Genomic DNA, 21,555 nt, shown 5'->3' with positions numbered 1-21,555 from the left:
ATTTATCTTCGGACCTGGACAACCTATTTCAAATTAACTGGAACTTTAGTCTTCTCAAGATACTGAAGTGTATCCTGCCTAGATCATTTTAATAATGAGTTTATCTGTGGTTATATTTTATCCTTTTAGTACTTCATCCTACTCATGTTACTTCTGCGTGTCCTGTTCGTTTTTCCTCCATCATGTTCATCAGGTAAAAGGAATACAGTGTACCTTTAATATTGGCACCTTGTTGTAATTTCAGAAAATAAATCGTGCAGAGATGGAAATTGTCATTTAGAATCCTTTCTGTAATTTTCCTAAACGTAAGATTTTAATTTAGGCTGTTGGCTTACATCCTTATTCTCCCAATCTTTCTGCCTTCCCGTGCACTGCTACTCTTTCTTTTATCTAAAGAAGGGTGAATACCTAAATATTTTAGAGATACCTCCTAATGTTTTGTATGTTTTGTGTTCTCTCATTTAATCTTTAGTACAGCCTTGCAAGCCAGGTGCTGTTATCCCACTGGCTAGATGGAGAAACTGAGACCCAGGAGGTTAAGTGACTTGACCACAGGCATGCAGCTCCAAAGTATTAGGGCCAGCAAGGGGACATGGGCCAGATCAAGGCTGTGACTCCAAGATGCTGTCCTTACCTTAAGATGCTGGGGCCAGCGTTGGTTCTTGCGGAGTTTGGGGCAGTGTCAGTGGCTGCGTTTGGCAGCTTGTGTGCCATCAGTTATAAGCCCCTTGTTGACATGCATCTGTGACCTTCTCGATGTTTCATGCCTTATCATTTAAAAGACCCAATGCCCAAGGAGAACTGCATGCTCTCAAGACTTTGCTGGATGCTGCTGTGCACAGTCAAAAGTCTCTCAAAAATTCCCTCAATTTCCTATAAAGTGTGGTCCCCAGCCAGTTCTGCCTCTATAGCATCCGGAGGAGCCAGCCTGTTATCAGATGAGTAGAAGAGGAAGCAGGGGCCCGTGGGATAGAAAATGCTGATCCTTAAACATGGAAGCCATACACACTGGGGTGAGATGCTCATGCTCTAATATGGCAGGTGGGACCCGGAGTGGACAGAGGCAGTGGATTCTGCTGGGTTAAGGGGTAGCAGCACTTGCTGTCTTCTGAGTGTGTCAGAGTGAAGAGCCCATGGGAGCGTGGATGCAAGAGCCCTTTAAAGATGGAACAAATGTCAGTTACCATTTCAGCATAGAGTGTCACGGGACGGTCACTGATCCTGGCTTTTAGCAGTCTAAAATGGCAGCCTGTGAGCATCCGGGCTGGGAGAGTGATATCAGCAAGGGCTTGCTTTGGCCGTCGGTGTCCATTTCATCGTGGTTTGTGCATTTCCTATGTGGCTTGCTCTCACTTCTGGGAAGTGGCTCCCATCCCCTCGCTGATGATCTCTCCAAGGGGGCTCGACACCAGGGTGACCAGCTTCTTGTTCCAGCCAGGCGTTAGCAGTTCTCCCAGATGGAGACAAGCAGGGCCGAGTTCCCCCAACTGGTGGGCCTGGAGCCTGGCCCTGCCTTCTAGGAGCCCCGGGAGCCTTGCCAGTCGTTTTACTTCTATGCCTCAATATCCTTATTGAGCAAATAGAAACGTAGGTACTATGAGAGTTTCCTGGGGCTACCCTAGCAAAGAACTACAAACTATGTGGTTTCAACAATAGTCCTGGAGGCTGGAAGCCCGAGATCGTGGTGTCGGCAGGGTCATTCCTTCCGAGGCCTGTGAATGAAGATCTGTTCTGGGCCGCTCTCCTTAGATTGTGGGCAGCTGTCTTCTCCCTGTGTCTCACTGTCTTCCTTCTATGCATGTCTGTGTTCAAATGTCCCCCTTTCATAAGGACACCAGTCATATTGGATTAGGGCCCACCCGAATGACCCCATCTTAACTTAATCAGTTGTGTCTCTATTTCCAAATCAGGTCATGTTCTGAGGTCCTGGGGGTTAAGAGTCAACTTAGGAAGTTTGTGGGGGGACACAATTTAACTCATAACAAGTACCCTCCTGGATGCACCATTATGAGGCCCCATGAAACAGTAGAACTGTCGGTTCTAGTTCCTCGATGTGCTTCTTCGCCGGCTTCATGGGGCACCCGAAACGATTCCTATATTTATGAGGGAGTCTTTGCACTAGACACCATCTCTGATGCTCTACATCTGTTGTCCACTCATTTTGTCCCTCAACGACCTTCAAGGGAGGCACTATCTTACCCCCATTTTACAGATGAGGAAGTGAAGGCCCGAGAGTCCCAGGGTCCCACAGATATTAAGTGGTGGGGCAGGACTTGCGCCCCGGCAGGCTGACCCTGAGGTGAGCCTGAGTGCCAGGCTCCGCTCCTCCGGTAACTAGTGGTCAGTGGGTCCAAAATCAGCATTTAACGGGTGCCATACAACAAGGTGTACTCGGGCCTGAGCTTGGTACCAGGGCTGGGAAATAAGACAAGGCCCCTGCCTGCACGGGATGACAAGACTGCCTGGAGAAAGAGGGTGCAAACAGAGGAAGGGGGAAGGGGCCTGACGATCTGTGGGTCACTGTTGGGGATCTTGGTGTTTGGAATGGGGAATGGACCCACGGCCACAGGGTATGTCAGAGTCTTCCGAACTGTCCTACTCTCAGAGGGCACTGACAGTCCCGACTCTGAGCACCTTGGAGTTGAAAAGGGCCACCTTGAAAGGAAGAAATCCTCCAGAGAGCGCGCTGGAGAGATGGGAAATGCCAGCCAGTCACCAGCTCATGGGGCAGCATGGCTTGCAATTTTAAAGTTAAAATGCTAGAATCTATTGATAACAACACTGTAAAGCCAGATGGTGTCCCTCTGGTCTTGGTCTGGCCTGTGGCCATGGCTGTGCATGTATGAAATTGCATTCAGTGTTCTGAGAGCATTGCATGCATGCATGCATGATTTCCCAAGGCTGACAGTGCATTTCCAAAGGGGCAGGACCCAGAATGGTTAAGAGCCACGCGGCAGATCTTCAGCACCCTTCTCTGGATAACGGTGTAACCCCCAAATGATCTCTTTTCATAAGCCCCCAGCAGCTCCATCACCTTGGGATCCAGCTCCACTTCCTAACCTCGGCATTCAAGGCCCCAGCTGCTCTAGCCGCTGCCTCCAGGCTCACTGCCCACCCCTTCCTCCCACCCTGCGGTCCTGCAGGTCCCTAAATATGCCAGCCTCCTCCAGCCTGCTTACTTTCCCTGTGTCTAGAGACTTCTACCGTCTGCTCCCCATGGCCCCTTGGTAAACCCCTGCTTCTTTCTCTCCATTTGGTGAGAATGTCTCTTCCTCCAAGAAGACTTTTCTGATTTTACGTTAGCTCCTTCCCTCCTTGGTGCCCCCATCATGATATGACCCACCTCTGGTGACCCTAATTCTCACTGTACTGGGCCTGGCTGCCCACGCCCCCGTAGCTGTGCCTTCATCGTCATCACCAACTGGGTCCGATTCAGCCATAAGTCCCAGCCCCTGTCCACAGGCTGTGGAATACTTGGTGAGGAAGTGACTCAGTGAATAAATGGCCAAAAGAAGATATTTGCTCCATTGCCCATGAGAAATGGAAACTTCCAGACGAAGGGACCAGCCTAAGATGGCAATGCTGGGAAGTGAGGTATAGAAATTGGGAAACGAGAGGGAGGTCTAGCCCCAGGGAAGTGTGTATCGTATTGAAAGTCATTACAAATTATTAGGGTGCCTCCAACCCAAACCAGCCCCTTGGTTACATCTGATGTGTGTCATGGTGTGATTCATGGTGAGGGTAATCGTTATGAGAAGATATTTTATTTGATTCCTATTTACACAGCACTTCCCCAAACAGGATCTCCTTGATACTGGGAGGTAGCCAGGCAGGGATCAGTGATTTTGTCCCCAACCCCACAGAGGAGGCACATGCCTTGCCCAGGATCACACAGTTTATAGTTTCTAGAACAAGTTGCTTGGAGCCCAGGTCCCCAAAGGAATGGCCATTGCGAGGACAAACGCCCAACTCGGGGAGGAGTTTGGGGAGGGGGTTTCTGGTCAGAATCCCAGGTGAAAGAAAATTTAAGAGGACTCTGGTTTGCAAGAGAAGCAAAGCCTATCTGCAGATGTGTCCAAATGCTTTTTGGCAAGCGTGCACTGGGCATCCTGTATGTTCCAGGCACCGTGCCGGCCACTGGGGCTGGGGAGGCGATCCTGCTCTTCAAAAGTTTGTAGGGGAGATAGACACAGGAGCAGAAAGGGCAATTTGGATGATGACCGCTACAGCAGGGGACACCCTGGGGCAGTGGCCTGGCCTGGAGGGTAACAAGGAGGCTCGTATAAAGAGATTAAAAGTCACTCTCTTATGATGTCAGTGTCAGGCAGTCATCCCAGAGCTGCGACCCGGCTCCTTGTGACAGTGGCCTCAGGAATGCGGGCTGCTCAGGCCAGCTTCTCGGCCCCAGCGATATGAGTAGAGCGACTCCTGTTGGCGAGTATGAGAATCTCTTCATTGTTTCCTGAGTCCAGGCAGCCCGTTCCTGCTCAAAGCTTGCACCTGAGCAGAAGTGCCGTTACACATTTGTCACTCACTCCTGCAGCGAGCAAGGGCTTTAAAACAGTTTCGATAATGTCAAAAAACAAAACATAGGCAAAAGCCACAAACATACAAATAACATAAAAAGGAAATACAGATGGACCGTGGTCTTACAAAAAAGGTCCATTACTTAAAAAAAGAAAAATACGAATGAGAAAAACCTCAAGATTCCACTGTATTCAGAATATTTGTCATATATTAAAAGTACCTCAATACTGTTTATAGTTGGTAAAAATTGGAAACAACCTAAATGTCTGATCAGAGGGACCTGATTTGGTAAGTGAAGGCATTCCTTACGTCAGAGATTTTTTGGCAGCCCTAAAACACCACATTACAGAAGAAGTTGTGGAGAAATGATCCTTCGATACCATCACATGAAAAATGCACAAAGCGAAAGTCAACATTTTGTCGAAACAGACTTTTGGAAGAATTTAAATGTCTTTGCACAGAAAAAAAACCCAGAGGGATATATTCTCACACATTTGTAATATTTGTGTTTGGATATCACTGTATTCCTCATTTTCTTCTTTCAAAATAATTACACGTTAAAACTAAAGCCAAGTAAAGTTACCGGCAAATGCTCCTGTGAGTGTTGAAAAGCAGGGAGGGCTGGCAGCTCTGAGCAGAGGGGGGCAAGAAGGGGGAGAGAAGGCCCGGATCAAGTCCGGAGACCTGAGTTCAGGTCCTGTTCTCCCACTGTGTGTGCTTTGTGACCTTGGACAAGTCACTGTCCCTCTCTGAGTATTGATTTCATCACTTGTGACATGAAGTGGGTATAGCATCATCTCGGAAGTCCTCCCCTGGATGTTAGCTCCTCGAGGCAGGGGTCTGTGTGTGTTACCCATGGCTGTGTCCCAGCCCCAGGACAAAGCCTGCCACATAGTAGGTGCTCAGAAAGTATTTGTTGAACTGAATGGAAGTCAGCTTGGGTACTGGAGCAAAATCCAAATAGAAATGAACAGCAGAATGATGGTGGCCTTTGACACTGCCCTCCGCCTCCCTTTCATCTGTTCCCTCCTCCTTCCTTCTGCTTCTCTCTCTTGCTTGCTCTCATGTCTTTGAATTTCTGTCTCCCTTTTTGCATTCCATTTCCTCTCTTTTTTTCCTTTCTCATTTGCCTTCTCTCTCTTCCTTTCTCTTGTGCCTTCTCTCTCTCTCCATTTTCTCATCTCCACCTCCTTCCAATAGCGATTTTAAGTTCTTGACAAAAGTGTTTAATTCTGATCAAGTGGGAAGCTAGTGGAGAAAACCATGAGGTACCCCAAGGTCTGTGGGCAGAAGGCACCTGTGGCAGGTTGGCCGGGCCCATCTGGATGCAGAGCAGGTTTGTGCCCAGACCCCTCTGGTTTTCATTGGTCTTGGCTGGGGCCCTGTTCTGGTACTTGTTAAAAGCTTCTGGGTGATCCTCAGGTGTGGCCAGGGTCTGGTCTCCCCTGGTCTCTGAGGAAAGCTGGACAAGACACAAACTGTAGCACAGTAACTGGAAGGTCACAAACTTGGGGTATGAGGAGGGGATGCTGCAGTGAGGGAGGGGCTTCATTTGGGGGAGGCTCAGGGAAGCCTCATTAAGGATCTGGGCTTTAAGTTAAGCCCAGAAGGGAGCAGCTGGGCCAGGCAGAAGGGTGGGGAGGAGAGGTGTAGGCAGTAGGCACTAGGGGTGCGAGCCCCCAAGGCAGGAGGGAGAAGGGTCCATCCAAAGAGCAGAGATGGGTGTGGTGAGGCCGGGCAGGCAGGGGTTTTATCTTTCAGGGCAGTGGGAAGGGTTGGAAACAGGAGGGCAACCTGAGCCGGTTTCCATTTCAGTGCAATTGCTAGGCTGCCAAAGGGTGTGGAAAGGAGGGGCAGAGAGCCAGGGGGAGGGAGGGTTTTGCAAGGAGGCAGCATGCGACCAGTACCCTTCCCAGGAGGATGCGCCAGGCAGGCAGGAAGAACCGCACATGCCGAGGCCAGCAGGAACCAGGGTGGGGGGACAAGGAGGCACTGTGAGACGAAGCCAGGACCAGGAGTGTCAGGGGCTGCGGTGACAGCCCTGGACGGCCTCCCGTGCCTGACTGCAGCACAGGAGCTGATCCCGTGGACTGAGTTGGGGAGGTGAGGGGGGACTTGCAGGTCAGAGGGTCCCTGGCAGCTGCGGGCAGGACGGGAGGGGAAGCAGGAGTCCCAGTTAGTGGCCAACGCGAGGGTCTGCTGAGAGCAGGTGAGGACCTGGGGATAGTGATGGGGCATGACCTGTCCATTTCCATTTCCCCCTCCCCTAGAAGAGCACATGACCCACAGTAGGAGCTTAATAAATGTTTGCTGAATAAATGCACGGCGAGTCCGGAATGTCTGCCTTTCAGCAGGTTCTGTCTATCCATCCAACTGTCAAACCTTTATTAAGCACCTAGTGTGTGCCAGGCTGGAGTGACAGTGCGGACCGAATGAAGGCCAGTTTCCTTCCTGAACGACCTCAGGTCTAGTGTGGGAGCAGGTGGGAAGCAAACAGCGCCCCTTAGAACCGGGCTAGACGTACCCGGGGCAGTGGGAACCTGCAGGAGACCTGTGCCCTGGCCCCTCGTGGGTGGTGGCTGGAGCTGCAGTCAAGGTGCTGCCTCTAACGTGCTCTGTGGGGCAGGGGGTGGGCGTTGGGTTAGGGAAGCTCCTTGCTGCAGCCCAGCTTGCCTTTTGGGGTGAGACCCAGAGGAGGAGGGTGCTGCCCGGAGATGCCTGGCTGTGGCGTTTGGGGCCTGTGGACAGTTGAGGGACAGGACTGCCCGGAGGCCGGGGCATTCTCCCACCTTGGGTGGATACAGAGGGAACTTCCGCACCAGAAGGAGAGGGGACTGGAGCCTTTGGTGCCACCTTGAGGGGCCCAGAAAAATCTTGGCTGAATGGACAACTCCCCATTGTCTGCTAAATGGACGCTGGGTGCTCACAGGAGAGTTTGGTTGGCAGGACCGAGAACGCAGGACCAGGGCCCTATGGCCAGGCCACTGCCCTCTGCTGTCCTCACCTGGGGAGGGGATGCGACTCCCTCCAGGGGTCCTTGGGAGGGACTTGGCTGGGACAGGCTTGGAGGGTCCTTTGCAACCAGGGACACTCACAGCTGTCTTGTCTTCTTGTGTTTTTTAACTCAAGGACGCCCTGGGCTGTGTTCAGGATGAATCGCTGCCCCTGCCCTGGGAGGAGGCTCCGGATGCCTGCGGAAACCGAGGCCCCGACGGGGCCCCTGGACCAAGGGGCTCGGCAGGTGCGTGGGGGGCCCCGCGTGGACATCCACTGATGGGCCAGCTCTCTTACGACATCCTGATGACACAGCAGGGTGGCGGTCCCTGCTCTACAGTCAGGAAGCTGAGGCCCAGAGAGGTAGTGTTGCTTGCTTGATGCCACACAGCTGGGAAAGGTAGGATCAGAGTCCACAATGCCCACGGCAAGGTCTGTGACTTAGGCTCAACCCGATATTTAGGCTCACTGCCTCAGCCCTCAGAAGGGTGCCAACCAGGCGACGCACGTGCCAGCCTCAGGCAGCAGGGGTCCCTTCAGGGGGATTTGTCTTTGCAGAAGACCGTGTCATGACCAGGAGCTGTTCTATTCCCTGCCCCCAGTGACAGCTCAGGTGTGAGACAAGTGTGAAGTCTGGGAGTTGCTGGGACCCCCTTATCCCTAAGTTGTCCCTAATGGGAACCAATATCTCTGCTAATAGTCTCGGGTGCAGCTTCCGGGGTCCCTGCTGCAAAAGCCACTGCACACAGGGAACCCCAAAGCCACAGTGTCCACAGTGGCCGTCTGTGGTTTATGTACAGTTTTCCAAGGTGAAATTCAACTTAAGGATGAGGGTGTCAGTTATACCCAGCGGGGCTGTTGACCAGCAAAGCTGACCTTTCCCCTCCATCCCCTTTCTGGGGAACAGAGCTGACAAGTCAGACGAGGTCAGGTTTGTCCTTGGGGAAGGGGGCAGGGCATGTCTGACAAAGCCTGGGCATCCACTCCTCTGTCTACGTGCTGACCGTGAGGGGCTGGGGGCCAGGCATTATGACCCTGTGTGACCATGAGGGTGCGGGGCCGGGGACATGTCGTGGGCTTTGTGGTCGGAAGAGGTGGCTTCCAGACCCGATTCTGATGCTCACCAGTGGATGTCATTCCCCGTCTCTGAGCCTGGGTTTCTCACCTGACAGGCAGTGGTGGCCAGCAGGCCACTCTTGGAGGCTCAAAGGCCCTGAGTCATGAGAAGCGCTGTCTCATCCTAACAGCAGATGGCACTGCTGGTGGCAATCATGGGAAAGCTCCTAGGGGGGTCTTCTTAACTCTCCGGTCCTGTCATTTCCCAGGCCAGCCCTCCGAGGGGCCCCGCGCCTGGGACTGCATCGGGGCTGGACAAGGCACTGCTGTCTTGATCCCAGGCCCGGAGACCACGTACAAGTTCCCAGGAGACCTCGCAGGATCTGACCGTGGACAGGTGAGGCCAGAGGCTTTCTGTGTGCCTGGGGTGCCAGCTGGGTCTGATCAGCCCTACTGTGTGTGCTGCACAGTGTCGCCACCACGCAGAAGGTGGGAGAAGGAGGTAAAGAAGCTTGGGGTTTGGAAGAACATTCTGGAAATAATTGAGAGGGAGATTTGAGCCCTGGGTGGGGAGTGGGCAGGAAGGCTGTGTGCCCCAGCTGTGTGCCCAGACCCAGCTGCCACGTAGCAAAGTTCATCTCATTGAAACCTCCCCGCCAGCAATGGGGCAGGAGCCATGACCCCCCGTTCTGCAGAGGAGGAAGTCATGATTTCCCAAGGCCTCACAGCCCTCTAGGGGACTGGGATATTCATGTCTCCATAGCCCACACTCTGCACCACACTCTGCCTTATGGGTCAGGAACCTGGTTCCAGCCAGCCCTGATGCGGTTCTGCGGTTCTAAAGAGGGGGGGGCCTTCCTTGCTCGCCTACTTTCATTCATTCACCTCCTGCTCTGAGCCACTGCGTGGTGTGCTGTGTCACACCCAAAGTGGGAAAAGACCAGAGCAGTCCCTGGGGTGGGGAGAGCTTCACAGAGAAGCTGGGGAAGTAGTTAGACAGACAGGAAACCAGGGATGGACAGCGAAAGGGCAGGCCAGGTGGGAAGACCCGCCAGGTAAAGGTGGTGAGGCTGGAAGCGCTGCGAGGTGCGAGTGGGGTCGTGGTCGTATGTGAGCCGAGGGCTCCTACTGAGCCTGGATGAAGCCAAGTTTCATCTCCCGGGCCTCAGCCCAGCCTGGGTTTGTTCTCTGAGTCGGGCCAGTCCTCCTCTCTGGTTAAGCTCATTGAATAAGTAAATATAAAAAGATATTCAAAAATATCTATGAAACACCTTCTGTGTGCCCGGGACTATTCTAGGCAGATAGTCTACACCGTGCTGTCCACTAGAGCCTTCCACAGTGCTGGCAATATTCTGCACCTGTGCGGTCTGGTGTAGGAGCTGTGAACCACACGTGGCTTCTGAGCGCCTGAAACGTGGCTGGTGTGACTGCAGAACTGAGTGTTAACTTTCACTGAATTGCTTTAAATTGGAAGAGCCCCGTGTGGCCTGTGCGGCTACCGTATTGGACAGTGCAGGGCTATGGGAGGAGTTAAACAATACACACACACATATCCTACATGATGTGAGTGAGGGGAGGGCGCCACAGAGCGAGGGAAAGGGGGTGAATGGACAGACAGTGGTGGAAGTGGTCATCAAGGCCTTTTTGAGGAAGTAACGTTTGAGCTGAGATGTTAACGAAGCCGGAGGGTGAGCCGTGGCGGGGGGGGGGCGGGGGGCAGAGGGAGGGGCAGGGGCAGAGGCCCTGGAGTGCTAACAGGCCCGGGGTGTTAGGAAGACCTGTATGGCTGGGTGAGGATATGAGCTCAGAGAGGTGGGGAGAGGCTCTATGGGGGAAGGGGCCGCTTCACCCCTTCTCTTCTCTTCCCTCCCCTAGTTTACTCCGGCTGAGCCCAGCTTGGACGAACAGACTGTCCTTCTCATCTGTGGCTTCCCCCCGGGGCAGGACATGGACGGCTCACTCCTCCCGGTGGAGCTGGCCTGGATTTCAGAGCAGAAGCTAGCAGCCACCCCGGCCCAGGTGTCCTTCCTCCCAGTGCAGACGTACACACGCCCTCCCTGGGGGCAGGCTGGGGACTCGGCTCCCCTGCCACTGCCGTGGCTGCTCCTGGAAGATTCCCCAGAAGAACTGCAAGCCCAACAGGTGCTGGAGGCCAGGCCCCCGCCTGCTTTCTCCGCTGCAGGACGCCCCAGCCGGGATCGTCGCCAGGCAAGGAGCCACGATGCCTCCCTCTGCCGGGAGTCCCCATGCATTTCAAATCACCGATTTCCCAGGAGAGGCCCCAAGGACCTAAAAGACTCTTGCAAGGAGGGAGGAGGAACCCCAGAGCGGAGACCGGAAGGTGCCAGGGCTCAGTCAAGTCAGGAAAGCCGTGAGAACCTGAGCCTGGAGGCTGCTGTCAGGGCCCCAGAGGGTGTACGGAATGAGCACGGGGCTTCCGAACCCCCGGCTGCAGCCTGCTGCCCTGGGCCCAGGCGGGAGCTTCCACTGCCCCTTCCTCAGGGGGAGGCCTCAGTGTCAACGGAGGGTCCTGAATCCCTGAGCAGGAGGGGGCGGGGGGGAAGGCATGTCTGGAGCCTCCAAGAAGGAGGAGAAGGGGGAGAAGGGGCAGGAGGGCTTTCATCATCAGAGGAGGAAGAGACCGCCACAGCCGCCTTCTCCAGGGCCCACGGCACCAACGGGCCACCGCGGGCAGGAGCTCAGCCCCTTGCAGAGCAGGGCAGAGCCCTCAGGAGAGTTCCGGGCAAGGAGGAAGACTACGTGTGGTCTGGAAACGCTCTGCTTCTCCCAGAGGGAAGCCCTGAGGACAAAGGACAGGAAGAGGAGGAGGAATTGTCGCATCTCCAAGGGTCCAGCCCGGGCCACAGGGATGTCCGGGAGGAGCCGAGCTCCGAGGACTGTGAGGCCAAGGAAATGCTTTTCCTACTGCAGGAGGGAGGTTTGCCACCGTCTCCTGGATTGGCTTTATGGCCCGAGGGGGCCCGACCTACCAGTCACCCCCGGGCTCCAAGCAAAGGCTGTGAGGGATCTGCGTTAAAAATAGAGGAATTTGAAAAGGAGATGGAGGCTTGTTTCCAGCAACTCTCCATCCTGAAGCCTGGGAGTGGGAGGCATGGCCAGAAAGCTTCCTCGTTGGCAGGAGAAAACTGGAGCTTTGCTCGGAGATGGCACAGCTGCCAGGAGGACGCGTATCCTCAGCAGGCTTTGGCAAACCAGCATTTGGATATTTGTTATGCCAAGGAAGCAAACCCCAAGGAGCCTGATGAAGACGTTAAACCGGGAGAGACTGGGGCCCTAGGAACTGGAGAAGTTCTTCCAGGGCCAGTGCTGGATTTGGTCAACCTGAGCCCGGGCCCGCCAGAGGGGTCCTCTGAATGGGGTCGGAACCAGCTCTCTCAGCAGCCGAGAGCCCTCGAGAGAGCGAGGACGAGGTTTCGTCAGCTCATTTCTGGATTGAAGACGGAGAGAAGCAAAGTTTTACGTGACAACGCCAAGCTTCAGGTAGATCAGGAGCGGTGCCACAGAAAACTGCGTGTCCTGGAAAAAGAGAGGGAGAGAAATGTGAAAAAAATATCCGCACTCAAACAGGATAACGGCGTGCTGTTAGGAGACATCTCTCACGTAAAGAGGGAGCTGGACCAGTACGTGCAGGTCATTTCCGACCTTGAAGACTGTAACAGGAAAAGTTACTGCAAAATTTCTGAGCTCGAAGAGGAAAACGAGAGATTGAAAGGGCACCTTGGGCAGCTCCGGAAAGCCATGTCTGCGAGCATTCGAAAATCCAAAGGCGTGATGGAGTGCATCACCCTGGAAAACTGGGAGCTCAGTGCACTGATTTCGGAGCTTGGGGTCAGTTATAAAGAGCTGATAAAGGATATAGTGCTGGGAATAGAAGACATGATCCAGGTCTTCAGGGGGGAGAACGAACACCTTCTACAAAGGATCCGAGTCCTGGAGGGGGAAGTCGTGTGGGGGAGCAGCACAGATGAGGGACCTTTGGTGAGAACAGAGGAGTATCTCCAGGGAAAAAACATGATGGCGGTGGACCAGGTGAACACTGTAGAAAGGGGGGTGCAGGTGACCCAGCTTTCAGGGCAACTGACTGCAGGAGGCCCTGGGCCACCCTCGGAGCAGGAAATGGGTCTGGCTGGAGGGTGGACGGGACCTTGTTTAGGCCTGGAGGATTCCAGGTGCGGTGCTGATTCTCCTGCTACATCACTGGTCTGGGGAAATGCCGCAGGATCCAGTGCCCTGCAAGGAAACACCGATGGGGCAGGAGTGAAAGAAGCGCATTTGGAGAAAGACGACGAAAGACCACGGTGTTCTGAAGACCAAGGGCGAGCTCTGAAGTCCCCACGCAGTGGCTCCCGGGTAGGTTGACTCTGCATGGCTGTTTAATCATCTTGCTGAGTTATAGCACTGACCACACCCTTTACTACCGTGTCCTCCAGCAGCCCTAGGAGGGAGGAACAGTCACCACCCCCATTTCCCAGATGAGAAAACGTAGGCACAGAGAAGTTAAGTAACTTGCCCAGAGTCACACAGCTAGGAGGGGTTGAGCCCAGACTCTACCTGGGCAGTCAGGCTCCAGAGTCTTTATTCTTACCCTGGATAAGATAATGCAAGTCTGCCCCTCTGTTCAGTCTGTTCAAATTGGTATTTGGTGGGACATGGAGTGGGTGTTTACACTTTAATATTAGAGCTTTTACTTTCAGACCAAGGAGTTTTTCAAGCACCTCAAGTTATAATTCTGTACATTGAGTCTTTTTTTTTGGTATTTATGTATTTATATTGAGATATAATTGATATCTAACACTGTGTAAGTTTAAGATGTGCAATGTGTTGAGTTGATACATTTCTATATTGCAATCTGATTACCACCATAGCTTTAGCCAACACCTCTATCACACTGAATACTGGGTCTTGAAAGGAGAGAGCAGTGGGCTTTAGAACTCAGTCAAACAGGGTTCAAACCCAGCTCTGTGCTGACTACATCCGTGAGTTCTCTGAGTTGTTTTCCTCATCTGTGGACAATACTCGACATTCAGGACTGCTAGGATGAAATTTATTTTTCCAGTGGTCTTGAATGTGTCTGTAGGATATTTAGTGTTGAGTCCTTTTGTATATATTCATATCTGATCTCTCTGCCTGTCTCTGTCTCTCTGTCTCTGTCTCTCTCTCTTTCTCTCCAATTTTATGAGTCATTTCACAGGATCATTTTTTGGTTTTATTGATGTTCTTTATTGTATATCTGTATTTTATTTCATTGGTTTCTTCTAATATCTTCATGGTTTCCTTTCTTCTACTTTCTTTTCGTTTAATTGGCTGTTCTTTTTCTGGCTTCTTGTGTTGAAAGTTTGGATCATTGGTTTTCAACTGTTCTTCTTTTGTGATTTATGCCTTTAAATCTATGCATTTCTCTCTAAGCACTGTTTCAAGTACAACCCACACATTTTGATAAGTTGTTCTTTTTATGTCTGTTCAGTTCAAAGTTTAGCTTCTAATTTCTATTGTAATTTCTTCCTTGACCTATGGGTTATTTAGAAGTGTGTTGTTGAATTTCCAAGCATCTGTAGAATTTTTAGTTATATTTTTGCTATTGATGTCTAGTTTTATTTCATTGTTGTCAGAAAACATACACTATATTATTTATTTTTTTTATTATTTATTTATTATTATTATTTTTTTCTGTACGCGGGCCTCTCACTCTTGTGGCCTCTCCCACTGCGGAGCACAGGCTCCGGACACGCAGGCTCAGCGGCCATGGCTCACGGGCCCAGCCGCTCTGTGGCATGTGGGATCTTCCCGGACCGGGGCACGAACCCATGTCCCCTGCATTGGCAGGTGGACTCTCAACCACTGCGCCACCAGGGAAACCCCACTATATTATTTTAATCTTGAAATTTGTTGAGATTTTTTTCATTGACCATGTTATGGTCTATTTTGGTAAATATTCTATGTGCCCTTGCAAAGAATGAATATTGTGCAGTTGTTGGGTATTAATTAGCCCAAGCTGATTAATTATGCTAATCAAGTCTTCAATATCATTACTGATGTATGGTCTATTCGTTTTGTCATCTACCAAGATGGCTTTTGAAATCTCTAACTCTGAGTGTGCATTTGTTTATTTCTTCTTTTTGTTATGTTAGTTTTAATTCATATGTTTTGAAATTATTTATTAGATATGCATAGATATAGGATTATGATGTATTCCTGGTGAATTGACTCTTATCATGATGAAATGTCTCTCATTATCTCTCACATTTCTTGCCCTAAAGTTGACTTTGTCTGATATTAAAGTACCACATCAGTTTCTTTTCATTAGTATTTTCATGGTATATAACTTTTTTACACCATCCATCTTTTTGCTTTCGAGCTATCAGTATCTTTAAAGTATGTTTCTTAGAAACAACATATGGCTGTTTTTTTTTTTTTTTTTTTTTTTACTTAGTTCAGTTTGACATCCTCTGCTTTTTAGTTGGGGTGTTTGGTCCATTTACATTTCATATACATAATTGTGTAATTGGCTTTATGTTTACCTTCTTGCTGTTTCTTCTATTTGTCTGTTCTGTTCTCTTTTCTTTTATTCCTTCTTTCTGCCTTTGTTTTTGGTATTAGTAAACTATTTTCTATTATTCCATTTTCTTCTCTATTAGCTTATTTTGATATACATTTTAGTGTCATTCTTTTAGTGGTTACCCTAGAAATTTCAAAATGTAGGTATTAATTTTTAAAATTTACTTTAAATTAGTACTTTTACCATGTCTCAAATAATTCAGAAATCTTTTAATAGTTTACTCCATTTATTCCTTTTCATCCTTTTCATTGTTTATTTTTGTCAACTATGTTACTTCTATGTATATATACCTTACAAAGTGCTTTTACTGTTGTTGTTTTAAACACTCAATAATCTTTTATGTTTATTCATATCTTTCTACATTCTTGTGCTGTTCATTCTGTCTTCTACTTGTGTGGATCTGTTTTACGTCCACCTGAAGAACTTTGTTATTTTTCGCTGGTGATGAATTCCCTCAAATTTCTTTTTACGAAAACAATTTTTCAACTCCACTTTTAAAAGATTTTTTTCCCTCTGGATTCAGAATTTTAGATAAGAAGATATGTTTCCCTCTTTTGACACTTTAAAGATCTCATTTCATTGTCTTCTGGCTCCCACAGTTTCTGTCCAGAAATGGAATAATATGTCTTTTTTTCCCCTGAAAGAAATGTGTCATTTTACCTCAGACTATTTTAAAGATCTGCTTTTCATCTTTGGGTTTTGGCAGTTAGACTATGATGTGCTTACATGAAGTGTTATTTATGTTTATCCCGCTTGGTTTTTCTGAGCCTCTTGAAACTGTGGAGTCATATCTTTAATCAGATTTGGAAAATTCTTGGCCATTAGTTCTTCAAATATTTTGTTCTTTTCTATTTTTCTCTCCTCTCCTAAAAACCTAGACTGTTTTTTCACTTTATCCCACATCTTTTGGAACTGTTCTATTTTTTTCTCTTTGTGTATCAGTTTGAATTTTCTATTGACCTGTCTTTTAGTTCACTAAACATTCTGCTGTTCAGTTCTGCTGTGTCCTGTTTTCTAATAAACCCATCCATTAGTTCTTAATTTCATTTACTGTATTTTGCAGTAGCATATCCATTTTATCCTTTTTAAAGAGATTCTGATTCTCTGTTGAAATACTCCACATTTTCATTCATTTTTGTCTGTCTTTTCCTATGTTGTTAAAAAATATAATCATACTTATTTTGAAGGTCTTGTCTGCTAACCCCAATATCTAGATTATCTCTGAGTCTGTTTCTATTGGCTATTTTATTTCTTGGTTAAGGCCCACTTTTCTGCTTCTTCATGTGACTAGTAATTTTTTTTTAAGTGTTGGACATTATGTGGAACATGTAGAGATTCCTGCTTATTAGCTTCCTCTAAAGCATGTTGAGTAAGTTTTGTTCTGGTAGGTAGCTGAATGATCAGAAGACCATTATTCCTGTGCAGGTTTACTTCAGTTTCCCCCTCAGTACCAGGGCTTGATTTTACTCCTCAAGTGTGGTCCTTGCTTCTAGGGCATGGCCTTTCAGTGGTTTCAACTGAGTTCCCAGAGCATTCACCCAAGACTCTCCACTTCGGCTAAGCCAGAACTTTGCTATCTTTGTAGCAGTGTGTGACCTCCAAAATCTCTTTAGCAATTGATCTCCCAGCTGCTGTTCTCTGCTAGGCATCAGAGTCTTACACTATGTTGCACCACGTATGATTCAGCCAAGGACCCAAGGGTATTTCTAGGACAGTGTCTGGATTTCTTCTCTGCGGCTCACCTCTCTCTGTTGCTTTGTCCCACAAACCCCAGCTGCCATAGCATCCCTGAACCCCAGTCGCTGATTCCACTTAGCAGGACCACCATGTTCAGCATGGGATCTATTTCCCTGAACCATGGTTTGGAAAATGTTCCAGGGACAATGTAGAGCTCACCTTGCTGTGCATCCTTTTTCTCATGGATTGTAGCCCTGCATTGGCTGCCATTTAATGCCTGCAAAGAATTGTTTTTATGTAGTTCCCTAATATCTTGTCAAATCCCAGCTAGTAAGACCTGGTGGGAACTAAAACTCTGAGGAGGTGAATTTCAAGCTGAGAGTCTCAAGGTTTGAAAGGAGCAGCGAAGGAAGAACATTCCAGGCAGAGGGAGAAGCAAGTGGCCAGCCCCTGAGTCAGGAATGAGCCTAGCTTGCTGAAAAGCAGAAAGTAGTGCAGCGTGGCTGGATCGCGGTGGGCATGGGTGGGGTGTGGTGTGAGATGAGGATGGAAAAGTTGTCATGAGAAAGATCACAGAAGGCCTTGTAGGCTCTGGTTATGATCACTTCCAAATGCAGTGGGAAACTATTGGAGGGTTTTCAGCAGGACAACATGATTAAATTTCTGTCGTAAAAAGATGCAATCTTTGATGCTGTAAAGACACAGGGAGGACACAGGGAGAACAGTCAAGAGGATTTTTGCCAAGAGATGATGCTAGAATAGAGGAATTTTTTTTAAAAATATAGAGGATTCCAGATAAAAACTAGAGTTAGAATCAATGGGATTTGTTGATGGACAGGAGGCAGAGGGTGAAGAAAGCTTCCTGTTTCCCTCGTCCCAAGTTACAAACCTGATCATGTTTTGATTTGCTTAAAATAAAAACCTTAAACCCTCTGGGTCTTCCTGTCACACTTGGTATGGAGTCCAAACTCCTTTTGGTGAGTTATAAACTGGCCCCTGGGGAGCTTCAGCTGTTGCTGGATACATTCCCTAGTCTCTGCGCTCCTGGTTCCTCAACCCGGCCCTCCCACACCCCAGCTTTCTCCTGAGAACTGCTGCTCACCATCCAGGTCTCATTTTAGGGCATCTCCTCCCAATCCCCCAGGATGGATTCAGTGCAGAAGCAACTCATGCACAACTCTCCCCAACTCCGCTTTCAGTGGTGCCATTTTGGTAGCTTGCAGTTGGCCATGATGGTATTTAAACCACGGAAATCAGCAAATGTTCCACATCCGTGTGCCCCTCCCTCCCTGGAGAGTGGTTGTTACGCATTCACCACACACCGCTGGGTGGCAGTGGGTGCCTTTGATTTAGTGCTTCCCTTGGGCTCCGGTGGCCTCCTGGCTTCCCCTCACCACCCTGAGCCAGTGGCTTATTTCTGCGTCAACCTCCCCCGCCAGACAGAGCTCCCCGAGGGCCGTGTTCCCCAGGGCTCCCAGCCCAAGTGCAGCCTGCGGCTACAGCATGTGCCTCTGAGGTCTCTTAGGGAGCAAGTGAGTCATGGGTCGTTCACAAGTGTCACTGAGTGGGCCGGCCTCCACCCTACACTTATATTCTCTTTAGAGTAATGTCTCTTAGGACCCTGGGGATGAAGCCCAAATCACCGCAGAGGAGAGAGACAGCAAAGGCACCAAACTTCCCAGAAAGGCCACGTTGTTTTGCAAATCTTGGAGCTGGATCTTACGGAACCATTCGGAGCACCCATCTGTTTTTGACGGGGCCCAGCCTGTGAATCTCAGGCCCACAATCTGTGAATTTCTATTAACTAAAAAAAAAAAAAAAAAACAACACATTCTGCTATCGTATTCCTTGCTTACAAGGGAGAGGCCTGATGGGCCACCGGGTCGCCTTGACTCTGCTTTGTCTCCCTTCCATCTTCTCTCTCCTGCCCCTCCTGCCATCTCACACCCAGGTCAGGAACACATGGAAGAGATGATCTCTGTGGGCTTTCCATTCCCAGGGTGGCTGCTTTCAATGAAAGCTAGACTGCCAGGGCCGGGAGCAAAGGCATTTGAGACATCCCTGAGTTTCTGGGACCCCGGACACATTGCAATTGGAACTTTTACTATTAGCAGGGCTGCTCCTTCCCAAGGCCACCTTAGTAGCATGAATCAAGAGCTTAATGATGCTCAGGGCCTTGACATAGAAATTCCCCTCTGATGATCTCAGGGGAAGAACCAGAGGTGTGTCAGATAAGGCTTTCTATCACAGCCCCAATTATAGCATCAGTATATTAGAATAATCTGAGCGTTCAACATGTCACAGAATACTGCATAGATACTAGCAACAGGGTTTTCGACATTATTTAATGATATGGAAAAATGACCATGACATGGTATTAAGGGAGAAAAACAGGATACAAAAGATATATATGGCATATAAATGTATATAGAAAAAAATAGGTGGGGATGTGTGTGTGTGTATATATATATGTGTGTGTGTGTACATATATATATATATATATACACGCATATATACATATATATGCATGCTTATGTATATGTATGTATACGTTATTAAAAAATAAAAATTTAGAGTCCAGAACCAGTGGGGGCAGTAGCCTCACTGCCATTTGACCACACTTCCCATGGTGATAAATCAGCCCCTTCTTTCTCACTTTCTGCCCTCCCAGAAATTCCCTATTTGATGTTCATATGAAACCCACTCGTGTTTGACCCAAGAAGGGTTAGAAGCTATTTTGTACTGATTTAAGAAGAGTGTTTTGGGAAAATGCAGTATATTCTGTTTCATAGAAATACATGAAGCTTTAGTGTGATAAGCATCTCGTAATTGGACTTGAACACTAAATTTCATTCATCATACTGTGTTTCAGTATAATGGTGACTGATGTCTATTAAAACAAAGTCTGGAATACCATGCCATTTCACATATTTTTCATGTGTGAAAAAATTTTTTTTTGAAAATAACACTTTAGAATGCTATTCTGTGATTCCCTAGACCCTTTTCAGCTCTCCCACTCAAGGGTAAGGGCACCTGGGTAAGGGCATAGCAGAAAGACTGAAAATATAAGATAATATATGGGTAATAATGATGTTTATGCTGGCTAATAGTTTTTGGAGTGATCTCTGTTACTTTATTTTGTAGCATTTATTGACTATGAGAAACATGTAAGTAGGAGAACAAATTAAGAAGGAAAACGGGTACTGTCTGTTGGCTAAGGCAAATTACTTGGAAGATAACCTAAGAACTGCAGCCAAATCTGTGATTCCGCAGCTCCAGGACCCTGAAGCTGAGGCTTCCAAGGAGGACCTCAGGCTGTGCATCAGACAACTTCATCACCAAGTGCTGACCCTGCAGTGCCAGCTCCGAGACCAAGGGTCTGCACACCAGGAGCTGCAGGCTTCTCGGGATGAGGCTGCCCGTCTCCAATGTGAGCTCAAGGACAAGGTAGGCTGGGCCCACGCTTCCCTTTCCCGCCTGAAAACCAATGTTCCCTCACTTGGGAAAGTTTTGAGAGTAGAAAAAAGAAGTAGGTAAGATCTCACTGGCCCTTTCCCACAGTTTGTAAGTATTTATTAGATTTTGAAAGTGCAGAGCAGTATAGGGAAGAAAAAACAGCCTGTAATTCCTCCATCCAGGTAACCTTTGTTAGATCTACAAATAGTAATACATGTGTATGGCTTTTTAAAAAGTCAAACAGTTTTTTTTTTAATAAATCCATCTACAGTTTATTTGGGGATAGATTATGAGGAAGGCATTTGATTACCTTTTTCTCCAAGTAGATAACCAAATATAACTTCATTCTTTTCAGAAGGCATATTTCCTCCATGGATTTGACATGTCCTCCTTTTTGTCAAACAGTTTTTTAAATGTTACATAAATAAAAGTCCTTTCTCTGTAAGGAGGGAAGTGGGTGTGAATATAAAAGAGCAACAAGAGAGGTCCTTGTGGAGTTGGAATGGTTCAGTATCTTGTCTATGGTAGTGGAGACACAAGCCTACACAGGTGATAAAATTGTACAGAACTTGGTACACACACACACAAACATACACAGGAGAGATCCGAATAAGAATGGTGGATTGGGATTAGCAGATGCAAACCATTATATATAGGATGGATAAACAACAAGGTCCTACTGTATAGCCCAGGGAACTATATTCAATACCCTGTGATAAACCATAATGGAAAAGAATATATATATATATATATATATATGTGTGTGTGTGTGTGTGTGTGTGTGTGTGTGTGTGTGTGTGTGTGTACATATATATATATATATATATATATATATCTGCATCACTTTGCTGTATAGCAGAAATTAACACAACATTGTAAATCAACTATACTTCAATAAAATAAACCTTTAAAAAAAGAATAGTGGATTGTATCCACATCAATACCTGGTTGTAATATACTATAGTTTTGCACAACGTTCCCATTAGAGGAAACCAGGCAAAGTATACAAGGGATCTCTCTGTATTATGTTTTTAAACTGTATGTAAATCTAAAATTATCTCAACCTTTAAAAAATGCAGAAAAATATAGTCCTTTCTCCCCCTCAACCCCAACTCCTTCTAACTTCCATTTTTTTCAATCCTATCTACCCACATTCAGTACGTGTGTGTACATATATGAAATCGTACCATACAGAAACATTCTGCATCTTGCTATTATCATTTAATAAAAAATTTTGGTGATATTTCCATATCAACACATGCAAACTG

At 48.2% G+C, this 21,555-nt stretch overlaps 1 protein-coding gene across 1 annotated transcript in view; it reads left to right on the top strand.

Moving 5' to 3' along the window:
• Positions 1-21,555, top strand: part of LOC308625591 (uncharacterized protein C4orf50) — a gene marked incomplete at its 3' end in the record, with an annotated part of 50,705 nt that overhangs the window by 10,572 nt on the left and 18,578 nt on the right. Inside the window, exons 4-8 of the mRNA XM_081249973.1 lie at positions 7,657-7,840; positions 8,847-8,974; positions 10,453-12,948; positions 18,271-18,363; positions 20,105-20,278. Coding sequence (XP_081106099.1) covers positions 7,657-7,840; positions 8,847-8,974; positions 10,453-12,948; positions 18,271-18,363; positions 20,105-20,278 — 3,075 coding nt within the window. The remainder of the gene's footprint in view (positions 1-7,656; positions 7,841-8,846; positions 8,975-10,452; positions 12,949-18,270; positions 18,364-20,104; positions 20,279-21,555) is intronic.

Source organism: Mesoplodon bidens (assembly GCF_964165515.1).
Source record: "Mesoplodon bidens genome assembly, chromosome: 1".
Lineage (NCBI taxonomy): Eukaryota > Metazoa > Chordata > Mammalia > Artiodactyla > Ziphiidae > Mesoplodon > Mesoplodon bidens.
This window is presented reverse-complemented; position numbering and strand designations above follow the sequence as displayed.